General features: G+C 46.5%; 1 protein-coding gene across 2 annotated transcripts in view; it reads left to right on the forward strand.

Annotated features, from left to right (window-relative positions):
- Positions 1-12,525, forward strand: part of Kremen1 (kringle containing transmembrane protein 1) — an 84,532-nt gene that overhangs the window by 16,494 nt on the left and 55,513 nt on the right. For both annotated transcript variants that reach the window (XM_012950014.2, XM_045132590.1), the window contains exon 2: positions 9,952-10,114. In XM_012950014.2, the coding sequence (XP_012805468.2) occupies positions 9,952-10,114 (163 nt within the window). The remainder of the gene's footprint in view (positions 1-9,951; positions 10,115-12,525) is intronic.

Here is a 12,525-nt window from a genome sequence, read left to right on the forward strand (position 1 = left end):
CTGAGAATCCAAAGATAAAGCTGTTTGGGGCTGAGGGTGGAGTTCAGCGTAAGAGTGTGTGTTTAGCAGGCCGGGGGATGAGAAATGCAGGTCAGTGGTGGAGTGTTTGTTTTTTTGTTTTTTTTTTTGTTTTTTTGGTTTTTTGAGGTAGGGTCTCACTCTGGTCCAGGCTGACCTGGAATTAACTCTGTAGTCTCAGGGTGGCCTTGAACTCACGGCGATCCTCCTACCTCTGCCTCCCGAGTACTGGGATTAAAGGTGTGCACCACCATGCCCGGCTTGGAGTGGTTTTGTGTGTGTGTTTCTTGGCGGGGAATGTAGGAGGTGTTGAGACAGGTAGATATCGAACCGAGGCTTGCCTTGAACCCACTATGTAGCTGAGGATGACCTTGAATTCCTGATCCCAGGAACTAGGATTATAGGCATGAACCACCATGTCCTGCTTGGATTTTTTTTTTTTCAAGCTAAGGTCTCACCCTAGCCTAGGCTGGTCTTGAACTCATAGTGATCCTCCTACCTCTGCCTCCTGACTGTTGGAATTAAAGGCATGTGCCACCAGGCATGGCAGGGTTTAGATTTATTTATTTATTTATTTTCAAAGTAGGGTTTTGCTCTAGCCCAGGCTGACCTGGAATTCACTATGTAGTCTCAATCTTTTTGTTTGTTTGTGGTGAACCAATGAGTTTATTGGGGTTACTTACAGAGCAGGGTGAGGGGCTGATTACAGGAGCAATGGATGATTCCGAGGAAGCTGTATCACCAAAAAATGTCAGCCTGGGTGACGACTCTCAGAAGCAGCATCTTTGGAACCCCTTGCACAGCCCGCAGCAAGCCCCGCTGGCCCAGGTTCCGAGCACACGAAATGACTTTTGGCACAGTCTGAGAGTCTCCCATGGCCATTCTATTTTTTAATATTTGAATCATTTTTATTTTCATTTATTTATTTGAGAGTGACAGACAGAAAAAGAAAGAGAGAGAGAGAATGGGCACATCAGGGCCTCCAGCCACTGCAAACAAACTCCAGACGCGTGCGCCCCTTGTGCATCTGGCTAATGTGGATCCTGGGGAATCGAGCCTTGAACCGGGGTCCTTAGGCTTCACAGGCAAGCGCTTAACTGCTAAGCCATCTCTCCAGCCCTCCCATGGTAGTTTTTGAGACAAGGTCTCACACTGCAGCCCAGGTTGGCCTCAAACTAGCTAAAACTAGTGCTAGGATTGGTGTTACATTAACTTTTCTGGGAACATCTCTTCTCATCCCAGATGATGCACCAGTGACCGACCACAGGAGTAGTTTCATCCAAGTCCAGCTCGGGGAGCCACTGAGGTTTTTTTTTTTTTTGGTGGGTGGGGGGGAGGGTGTACCTACAGGAGTGTGGGTAACCTCCAAAGAGCTGCATTGCACAAGAGTCCCATCCTTGCATAGGTGACAATATCCTAAAAGCTACACAGATGGAATTCCTCCTTCAGTTAGCCTTCCACCTCCTGTATGGTCCTGAACCTCCCCAAACCAGGTGCTGCTGGGGCAGAACACTGAGGCACAATTAAATGCAGCTCCATTATGAGGGAAGAGGCCTCATCTTGTGAGGGTCTCGTAGGTAATCATGGCCACTCTTGATTAAATGGTCACAGCTGTTTCATGCTAAGTGGACAGTGTTGGACAAATGAGTCCACTCCAGATACTTATTTATAAGTAGCCCATCCAATCTTGAAATCAAGATGGGTTTGGTGGCACACACCTTTAATTCCAGCACTTGGGAGGCAGAGGTAGGAGGATTATTGTGAGTTCAAGGCCAGCCTGAGACTACATAGTGAATTCCAGGTCAGCCTGAGCTAGCGTAGAGACCCTACCTGAAAAAAAACAAAAAATAATCTTTAGAAAAAAAATTTAAGGGCTGGAGAGATGGCTTAGCGATTAAGCGCTTGCCTGTGAAGCCTAAGGACCCCAGTTCGAGGCTCGGTTCCCCAGGTCCCACGTTAGCCAGATGCACAAGGGGGCGCACACATCTGGAGTTCCTGTGCGCTCCCATTCTCTCTCTCTCCCCCTCTTTCTCTGTCAAATGAATAAATAAAATATTAAAAAAAAAAAGAAAAAAAATTTAATTTGTTCGTAAGCACAGAGAGATAGAGGAGACAGAGTGGGTGCATCAGGGTCTCCAGTACTGCAAAGAAACTCCAAATGCTTGCAACACTTTGTGTATCTAGCTTTATGTGGGTACTGGGGAATTGAACCTAGGTGGCTAGACTTTGCAGGCAAGCGCTTAAACCACTGAGCCATCCTTTCAGCCCTCTGAAAAACAATCTTGAAATCAAGTTTCACACAAAAATGTTTCACGGGCTGGAGAGATGGCTTCAAGGTTCAGAAGCTTGCCTGCAAAGCCAAAGGACCCAAGTTCAATTCCCCAGGCCCTATGTAAGCTAGATTCACAACATCTTGTACATGCATGTGGGGTTCGTTAGCAGCGGCTGGAGGCATTGGTGCACCTATTCTCTCTCTCTCTCTCTTCCCCTCCCACATGGGATAGCTTAGAGTTCCAAACCTAGCTTTCTGACGGACAGATGAGGAACTGCTGAAGGCTGGATCTAGAACAAATCACTCTACACTTCTGAAACGTGTTCCAGGGTGTTTGTTGCTGTAGAGCTTATTAGAGAACTGTAACTGTGATTGCTATGTCTAGCCAGGCGTGGTTGCGCACGCCTTTAATTCCAGCACTTGGGAGGCAGAGGTAGGTGGATGGCAGTGAGTTCGAGGCCACCCTGAGACTACATAATGAGTTCCAGGTCAGCCTGGACTAGAGTGAGACCCTACCTCAGAAAACCAAAACAAAACAAAACAAAAAAAAAGGATGGATGAGCCCAACAAACTTAGCCATCTTAACCACAAATGATCGTTGCCCACTCTCGCTTTCTAGGTCAGCCTGGGCTAGAGTGAAACCCTACCTCGAAACACAAACGAACAACAACAAAAAGAAGCATCTGTCTGTCTGCAAGTTTCTCACACATTTAAAAAGTAGATATATATACATTAATATTCTTCTTTTTTTATTTTTATTTATTTGACAGAGAAGGAGGGAGAGAGAGGGAGAGGGAGAGAATGGGCGCACCAGGGCCTCCAGCCGCAGTAAACGAACTCTAGATGTGTGCACCTCCTTGTGCATCTGGCTAACGTGGGTCCTGGAGATTCGAACCTGGGTCCTTTGGCTTTGCAGGCAAATGCCTTAACCACTAAGCCACCCCTCCCACCCTAAAATATGTATTTTATTTATTTATTTATTACTTACTTGAGAGAGAGAAAGGTATAGAGGGAGATAATGGGCGTGGCAGGGCCTCTAGGCACTGTAAACAAACTCCATGGGCCTCCTTGTGCATCTGGTTTATGTGGGTCCTGGGAAATCAAACTGGGGCCCTTTGGCTTTGCAGGCAAATGCCTTAACCCACTAAGCCATCTTCTCCAGCCCCCTTATTTGAGTTTTTATTTAACAACTAATAATGTGTCTTCTCTGGAATGTTTTCATGGGTTTCTGAATTTAAACCTCTGCCTCTGTGCTTACTGTAGATTCAGTTTTTTTTTGGAATGGCCTTTTAAGTAATTTGATATTTCTTGTCTTAGAGAAGAATAAGTTGGAGATACAAATAGAAGACCTCAAGTCTCTTTCAGAAGCATAAATTCTTAGGCCAGGATTAGTGGTTTATGCCTTTAATCTTAGCCCTCAGAAGACTAAGGTAGGAGGATCACTGAGAGTTTGAGGCCATCTGAGGCTACATCCTGAGCTCCAGGTCAGCCAGGGCTACCAACTGAGACCCTATCTCAAAAAAGCAAAAACCGAAGTACAAATACTTTTTTTTTTAAATTTTTATTAACATTTTCCATGATTATAAAATATATCCCATGGTAATTCCCTCCCTCCCCACCCCCACACTTTCCCATTTGAAATTCCATTCTCCATCATATTACCTCCCCATTACAATCATTGTAATTACATATATACAATATCAACCTATTAAGTATCCTCCTCCCTTCCTTTCTCTACCCTTTATGTCTCCTTTTTAACTTACTGGCCTCTGCTACTAAGTATTTTCATTCTCACGCAGAAGCCCAGTCATCTGTAGCTAGGATCCACATATGAGAGAGAACATGTGGCGCTTGGCTTTCTGGGCCTGGGTTACCTCACTTAGTATAATCCTTTCCAGGTCCATCCATTTTTCTGCAAATTTCATAACTTCATTTTTCTTTACCGCTGAGTAGAACTCCATTGTATAAATGTGCCACATCTTCATTATCCACTCATCTGTTGAGGGACATCTAGGCTGGTTCCATTTCCCAGCTATTATAAATTGAGCAGCAATAAACATGGTTGAGCACGTCTGAAGTACAAATACTTTTGTTAACATAATTTTTGGAGCGGGGCATGGTGGCACGCTCATTTAATCCCAGCACTCAGGAGGCAGAAATAGGAGAATCATTGGGAGTTTGAGGCCAGTCATGGACTACAGAGAGAATTCCAGGTCAGCCTGGGCTTCTGAGTGAGTTCTAGTAAGCCTGGGCTAGAGTGAGACACTGCTTCAAAGCAAATAATAATAATTTGGGCTGGAGGTGTGGCTTAGCAGTTAAGGTGCATGCCTGCAAAGCTTAACAACTCGAATTTGATTCTCCAGTACCCATTCACTATGTATTCTCTGGGTGGCCTTGAACTCACAGCTCTCCTCCTACCATTGCCTCCTCGGGGCTGGGATTAAAGGCATGAGCCACCATGCCTGGCTTGACTGCGTTTTTATGAGCCTGTTTCCCCTGTTAGCATGAGAACCCCACCAGTACAAGGTCTTTATTTATAGTTATCGTCCCAGCTGTGATTAGTGCCAGCGACATGCTAAGTACTGGTTCAATAAATGTTTATTGAGTTAATTAGTGAATAATATCCTAGCTATTAGACTGGTTGTTGTCACTCATTCTCTTTCACTGAAAGTGTAACTTTTCCTGATTGTTGTTTGAGCCACTCCTTGCTTATCTAGCTGTAGAAGATAAGGGAGGCGGGGTCCTTATTATCTAGTACACACCTGGTGTTCTGGTGACAAAGATGCAAAGATAACTAAATCCAAAACACTCCAGTTTGTTTTTCTTGCTTTTCCTCACCTTTGATATGCGCAGAGCAAGTCTAGTCAAATAAATAAGTAGGGCTGGAGAGATGGCCCAGGTTCAATTCTCCAGGACCCATATAAGCCAGATGCACAAGGTGACACATGTGTCTGGAGGTCGTTTGCAGCAGCTAGAGGCCCTGGTGTGCCCTCTCAATCTTTTTTTCTGCCTCTTCCTCTCTCTCAAATAAATATAAAACATAAAAATAAATTAATAAAAATATAATAGAAAAATAAATCAAACCATGCCTTTAATCCCAGCACTGAGGTAGATAGGAATGTTCGCTGTGAATTCAAGGCCACCCTGAGACTCCATAGTGAATTCCAGGACAGCCCGGGCTAGAGCGAGACCCTACTTCGGAAAAAAGAAAGCAATAATAGGGCTGGGAAGATGGCTTAGTGATTAAGACATTTGCCTGTGTAGCCGAAGGACCCATGTTAACTCTCCAGATCCCACGTAAGCCAGATGCACAATATGACATAAGTGTGCTGCACAAGATGGTGCATGCATCTGGAGCTTAATTATTGTGGCTAGAAACCCTGGCATGCCAATTCTCATTCTCTTTCTCTGATTGAAAACAAAGTTTTTTAAAAAAGAAAGATAAAGAAACATGAGTTCTCAAATCCCACTCTAGAGCTGGTTTGGGACAAAGCTCTACCATTGTCTTACCTTACCCACATTAAGAAATATCGTTGTCTCTTTGTATCCATGGGCTATTTGTTCCAGGACTCTGAGGGTACCAAAGTCTGTGGATGCTTAAGTTTTTTTTTTTTTTTAATTTTATTTATTTATCTATTTGAGAGCGACAGACACAGAGAGAAAGACAGATAGAGGGAGAGAGAGAGAATGGGCGCGCCAGGGCTTCCAGCCTCTGCAAATGAACTCCAGACGCGTGCGCCCCCTTGTGCATCTGGCTAACGTGGGACCTGGGGAACCGAGCCTTGAACCAGGGTCCTTAGGCTTCACAGGCAAGTGCTTAACCGCTAAGCCATCTCTCCAGCCCTTTTTTTCTTTTGTTGGAGGTGGAGTCTCACTCTAACCCAGGCTGATCTGGAACTCCTTGTGTGTTTTTCCAGGCTGGCCGCAGACTCATAGTGATCCTGCTGCCACTGCCTCCCGTGCACTAGGACTAGAGGCCTGTGCCGCCACACCTGATAATGTATTTTGCTTGTATTCTCCATTACTTTATCTTGTCCCCTTCTCCACTCCTGGTGAACTTCTGCCAAACTATCCCCTCCATTTCCACAGTCTTGGTTTTGTTTTGTGACCTACTGAATTCACTTAAGGTTGCTAGTATGTGCATGAGAGGGAGGTCAAATTCTCATTTTACGTATGATCTACATGGGTTCTTCCACCTCCTTCAAACCACCTCCAGGTCACTCTAACACCTAGTACCATCAAAATGTGATGTAAATAGTTTTACACTGTATTGTTTAGGGAATCATGATTAGGAAAATGTTTACATATGTCCAGTAAAAGTGCATACTTTTTTTTTTCCTGAATGTATTCATTCCAGAGTTGGTTGAATCAGTCGATGTGGAACGTATGGATACCAAAGGCTTGAGCATATGTTCCTAGTGATAAATACTGTTGAGCCGGCAAAGAAAGGGCAGAAGAGGAGGACTAGATCTGACGGGAAGGGTTTTCTGAGAAGATAGCATGTATTCTGCAATGGGAAGTATTAGGAGAACATTCCAGGCAGGAAATAGCGTGTTGTGCTCACAGAATTGAAAGCAGACCAGTGTGGCTTGACCACAGAGTGACTAAGGAGAGAGCTGAGGTGCTGTGGGAGGAAGAGCTAAGGCTACCAAGAGAGTCATTACAGACACTGGTGAAGAGTTTGGGTTTTGTTCCACGAGCTTTCATTCTCTTGGAATGTGTGTGTGTGTGTGTGTGTCGGGGGTGGGGGGGTTGTATATGCATGTGCCTGCACATGCGTACAAGTGTCTAGGGCCAGTGAACCACCTCGGAGTGTTTGGACTCTTTCCACCTTCTCCCCCAACTTCCTTCCTTTCTCTTTCTTAACATATTTACTTAATTAATTATTTGTAAACAGAGAGGTGGGAGGAAAGAGGCAGGGAGAGAATGGACATGCCAAGGCCTCTAGCTGCTACAAACTAACTCCAGATGCATGCAACCCTTTTGTGCATCTGGTTTTACATGGGTACTGGGGACTCAAACTTGGGTCATTCAGTTTTGAAGGCAGGCATGCCTTAACCTCTAAGCCATCACTCCAGCCCTATGTTTTAACTTTATTTATTTATTTGAGAGCAAGAAAGAGGCACGTGGGAGTCAGGAGGGGGAGAGAATGGGTGCACCAGGGCCTTTAGCCACTGCACACGAACTCCAGACGTATGTGCCACTTTGTGCATCTGGCTTTTCATGGGTCCTGGCAAGTAAAACCTGCGTCTTTTGTCTTTGCAGGCAAGCACCTCAACTGCTAAACCATCTCTCCAGCCCTCCAGCACTATTTTAATTAATTAATTAATTTTGGTTTTCTGAGACAGGGTCTCACTCTAGCCTAGAGTGACCTGGAGTTTATTATGTAGTCTCAGGTGATCCTCCTGCCTCTGCTTCCAGAGTGCTGGGATTAAAGGCGTGTGCCACCACGCCCGGCTTCCATTTGCTTTTTGAGGCAGGGTTTCCCTTACTGTTTTTATTGCTGCATATGTGCCCATCTAGCTAACCTGCAAACTTCCAGATTCTCTTGGCTCCATCTCCCATTGCCTTAGGTGCATTGGGCTCATAGATGAGACATCAGGCTTCACATGGGTTCTGGGGAATTGAGCTCAGGTGAGCAGGCTTGCAAGCAAGTGCCTTCAACCACTGAGCCCCTCTCCTGGGATCCTTGAGTTCTATATGGAGAATGGATTGCAGGACCAAAGAGGAAACTGAGGCCTAAACTGCTCCCTAGTGATAGTGGGATTAAGCGATGGCCCTGAAGATGGAGGGGGAAAGGCGTTTCAGGGCAAATGATGGAGAAAGTCAACAGGATTTGGGGTGGGGGAGAGGGTGGAAGAATAAATAAGGGTCACACCGTTGGTGTTCGGTTTGACATCGTGTGGAATGTGGTCAAGGGGCCCTGTTGTCTTCTGTGTAGAGAATAAAAAGGGTGCTTTTCGGGGTGGAGAGATGGCTTAGTGGTTAAGGCATTTGCCTGCCAAGTCAAAAGGACCCCGGTTCAATTCTCTAGGACCCATGTAAGCCAGATGCACAAGGGGGAACATGCATCTGGAGTTCATTTGCAGTGTCTGGAGGTCCTGGAGCTCTCTCTCTCTCTCTCCTTTCTCTCTCAAATAAATAAATAAAAACATTAAAAAAAAAAAAAGGTGCTTTTCTCCTGGATTGGTGGTAACTTGGCATTACAGAGCTCTTAGAGCTTGGCACGGAGTAAGACACTATGTAGATATGAGAACTGATGTGGGTGGTGGTGAGATGCCCAAGGTCCCCACAGCTGGTCAGCAGCAAGTCCAGGACAAGAAGCCATGGCCGAAGCCTTTTGGCTTAGTGGGGCGCTATGCCGAGCAGCCTCCTGTAAACTTCCTTTGAGCTTTACTTCTGTAGATCCTGGATAAATGATATATTGCTAAGTTTTCTGTGTAGCCTAGAGTTCCCAGATTATTTTGGCTATCCATAAAATAGCACCACTCCTGACAAAACACGGTTCCCAGCTGGAGGGAGGAAGGTGGCATTTTTTCTGTGGGCAAGTTTTAAATATCGCGGACTATAGCTGCGCTCATGTTGTCCGCATGTCAGGCTCGAGTGGGCACGTGCACTTTCCAGCGGGGGACAACGTTAAAAGTCCTGGGTGCCGGAAGTTAGAGGTCGCCGCAGCGTGCTGGGAGAAGAAAGGAAAGAGGCTAAGAGTGTTGGCGTACCTCCCCCAGCCTGTCAGGGTTCTGGGGATACATCTTAAAGAAGTGTTTGAAGTACTTCTCTCTGTCAGTTTCAACTAAGCTAATTTAAAAAAATTACTCTTTGTACCGTGCCTTTCTCATGAACCTCTGTGAGTTTAATGCGTACAATATGTGGGGGAAGCCTGTCAGCTTTGATTCCCACCCCCCCGCCCCGAGTCTGAGGAGCAGATCATTAGAACTGCATGGCTGCACCTGCGAGGATTTGCCGCTTCACGAATTGGGACCCCCGAGATCGCCATCAGTGCACCCTTATAGGAGAGAGACTCAGGACGAGGTGGCGGAAGATGGCACGCACCCCGTGCCCTTGCCCTCCTGTTCCGTTGCACCTCTCTCTGTATCAGGCGGCACGGGGAGGGCTGTTCCTCATTACCAGGGAATGTGACTCATTCCCAGATTCGTATGATTGAGATTCCAAAGCACTGCTGTATCCGATGGTCTTATTAAATCCAAGTGTCAGTGCAGCCTTTCAGACTGTAGGAGAGAGCTCAGTTACAGCTGGTGACCTGGTTCTAGTTACCACACAGAGATGTTGGCAAGAGCAGCGATCCCCCTCCGAGTCCCCAGAATCCCATACGCATGGCATGGCTAATACCAGCGATTTCTAGATTGGGTGGGGGGTGCTTCCTGGTTCCCTCCATGGGCTTCAAGAACATTTCAGCTCCATGTTTATATCCTGAGCGGGATCTGCATAATGTCCTAGTGCCCCAGCCAGATGGTGCCGAGTAGTTGCAAGATATCCAGGTTCAGATCACTCAGTCCAGCCCTGGTAGTTGCAGAGTGCTCTGGATCTAGCGAGACACTGTCCACTCCTAACTTGGTCCAAACAAAACAAAACATCCACCAGAGTGGGAGGAGACTCTAAAGTTGCCAGAAAATTAGTAAGCTGTCTTTTCTTTCTCCTAGAGTGTTTCACAGCCAATGGTGCAGACTATAGGGGAACACAGAATTGGACGGCTCTGCGAGGCGGGAAGCCATGTCTGTTCTGGAACGAGACTTTCCAGCATCCGTACAACACTGTGAAATACCCCAACGGGGAGGGTGGCCTGGGAGAGCATAACTATTGCAGGTAAGGTGGGGCCACAGCGCTTCACACCTCTCTGGCCTCGTCCAGCTTTTCCCGCTTCTGCTCACAACGAGGGGAAGCTTTCTTGTTTCCTGTTCAACGCAGACATTCTTGTCACGGTTTGAGCCTTTCACAAGCCAAGCACGGTGCTCGAACCCATTATCCCAGCACTTGGTGTGCTGAGGCAGGTGAATCATGAGTTCAAGGCCACATAGTGAATTGAGGACAGCCTTGGCTCTGGAGTGAGATACTGTCTCAAAAAAGAAAAAAAAAAAAAGTTTCTCATATACACACACTGCCTTTTTCATCTTATTTGCTTTGATACTGGCTTTCAAAGTACCACCAGCCTGCCCCATCACTTATATCTATCTTTTACCTTAAAAACAATATTCTAAGTTATTTATTTGCAAGCAGAGAGAGAGAGAGAGAGAGATTGAGAGAGAGAGAGAGAGAGAGAGAATGAGAACATGTGCCAGGGCCTCTAGCCGCTACAAACAAACTCCAGCTGCATGCACTACTTTATGCCTCGGGTTTTATGTGGGTGCTGGGGAACTGAACCTGGGTTGGCAGGCTTTGTAAACAAGTGTCTTTAACTGCTATGCCATCTCCCCAGCCCTCACTTATGTCTCTTTGGGAGGACTTTTACAAATATATTTTATTTTTATTTATTTGACACACACAGAGAGAAAATAGGCACATCAGGGCCTCCAGCCACTGCAAACGAACTCCAGACACATGCGCCCCCTTGTGCATCTGGCTAACGTGAGCCCTGGGGAATCGAACCAGGGTCCTTTGGCTTTGCAGACAAACACCTTAACCACTAAGCCATCCCTCCAGCTCTCTTCGGGAGGATTTTTTTCAGAAGGCCCTCCCACCAGTGGACAGTGCCCAGTCAGCAAAGCTGCTGAGGATGTATGCAAACCATCAGGGACCCAAGCCGCTCCCGGCTGCTCAGCAAAGCGAGCTAGTTGTCTGCACGTGCTGTGCCTCCAACCAGCCCAAGATGCCCTTGGGAGCAGCTCCATCATCCAGACTTGTGCTGTTAATCTCATTTTGATGGATTAAGATATTGCTTTCGCTTTTTTCACATCCTGTCTGATCCTGATCCTCGAGAGGCTCTTGCTTGGGTGCTGTTACAGTCAGGTTCGCATTGCTGGTAGAAATCACCCAACCAAGAGCAGCTTGCGGGAAAAGGAGGTCTATTTTGGCTTATAGGCTTGAGGGGAAGCTCCATGATGGCAGGGAAAAATGATGGCATAAGCAGAGAGTGGACATCAATCCCTGGCCCTCATAAGGTGGACAATAGCAACAGGACAGTGTGCCAATCACTGGCACAGGCACCCTGGCTGTAACACCCATAAGCCCACCCCCAACAATACACCGCCTCCACGAGGTGTTAATTTCCAATTGCCATCAGCTGGGGAACCTAGCATCCAGAGCACCTAAGCTTATGGGGGACACCTGAATCAAACCAGCACTGTTGGTTTGAGGTTAGAGTCTTGCTTTGCTGTGTTGCCTAGGCTGGGTTGGAGCAATACATCTGCCTCAACTTCCTGGGTAACTGGGACTCCAGGCTCAGCTTCGAACTGGAGCTCTCAATCTCATGTCCATGGTGCTTCAAGTATATAGTCAACCTCTCTCCCCAAACAAAGAAAAAGAAAAAAAAGAGAAGAAAAAAAGAAAAGCCGGGCCTGGTGGCTCTCAGAAGGCAGAGATAGGAGGATCACCATGAGTTCAAGGCCACCCTGAGACTACAGAGTAAATTCCAGGTCAGCCTGAGCTAGAACAAGACCCTACCTCAAAATTCCTCTTCCCCCACCCCCACCAAGAAAAACTATTGTCACGAATTATTAAGGGCAATGATCTACAGTTTTGATCAGATTTTCAGTAATCTGTAACAAAGTCCAGAACCACTGGTATGTAGGAACCAGAGCAAAAATTCCAAGCACCTTTGTTTATACCTCCGAGCTGCTTATGCTCAAGATCCTGATAGCGTGACTCATGGTTCAGCAATGTGTTGAATTTAATCGTTCTTACAACAGGTGCACAGACTGTCTCTTGAGCGATTAGGGGAAAAAAAAAAAAAATGACTGCTAGGTCCCACTGTGAGTTTCACACCATGACCCTGCTTTTGCTGGTACGTGGACATGGCAACCGTATGGCACTGTTGACCCAGCTGAGCTAACACATCTTCACAGTGTGCTCTGCTCCCCACACCCCCTTGCTGACCCTCCCCAGCCCTGGTGGCGGTCGGTCTCCAGGCCTGCAATCCTTGTTTTCTTTGTCCAGACCTCTTGAACTCTTTGCACTGCCTGGGTCCTAACTTGTATCGACTGACCATCCCGCCGTTTGCTGTTGCTGTATTTTTCATTTATTACCATAAAAGGTTTTTAATGCAAAGCTTGTTCCAAGCC

The sequence above is a fragment of the Jaculus jaculus genome, chromosome 13, assembly GCF_020740685.1.
Source record: "Jaculus jaculus isolate mJacJac1 chromosome 13, mJacJac1.mat.Y.cur, whole genome shotgun sequence".
Lineage (NCBI taxonomy): Eukaryota > Metazoa > Chordata > Mammalia > Rodentia > Dipodidae > Jaculus > Jaculus jaculus.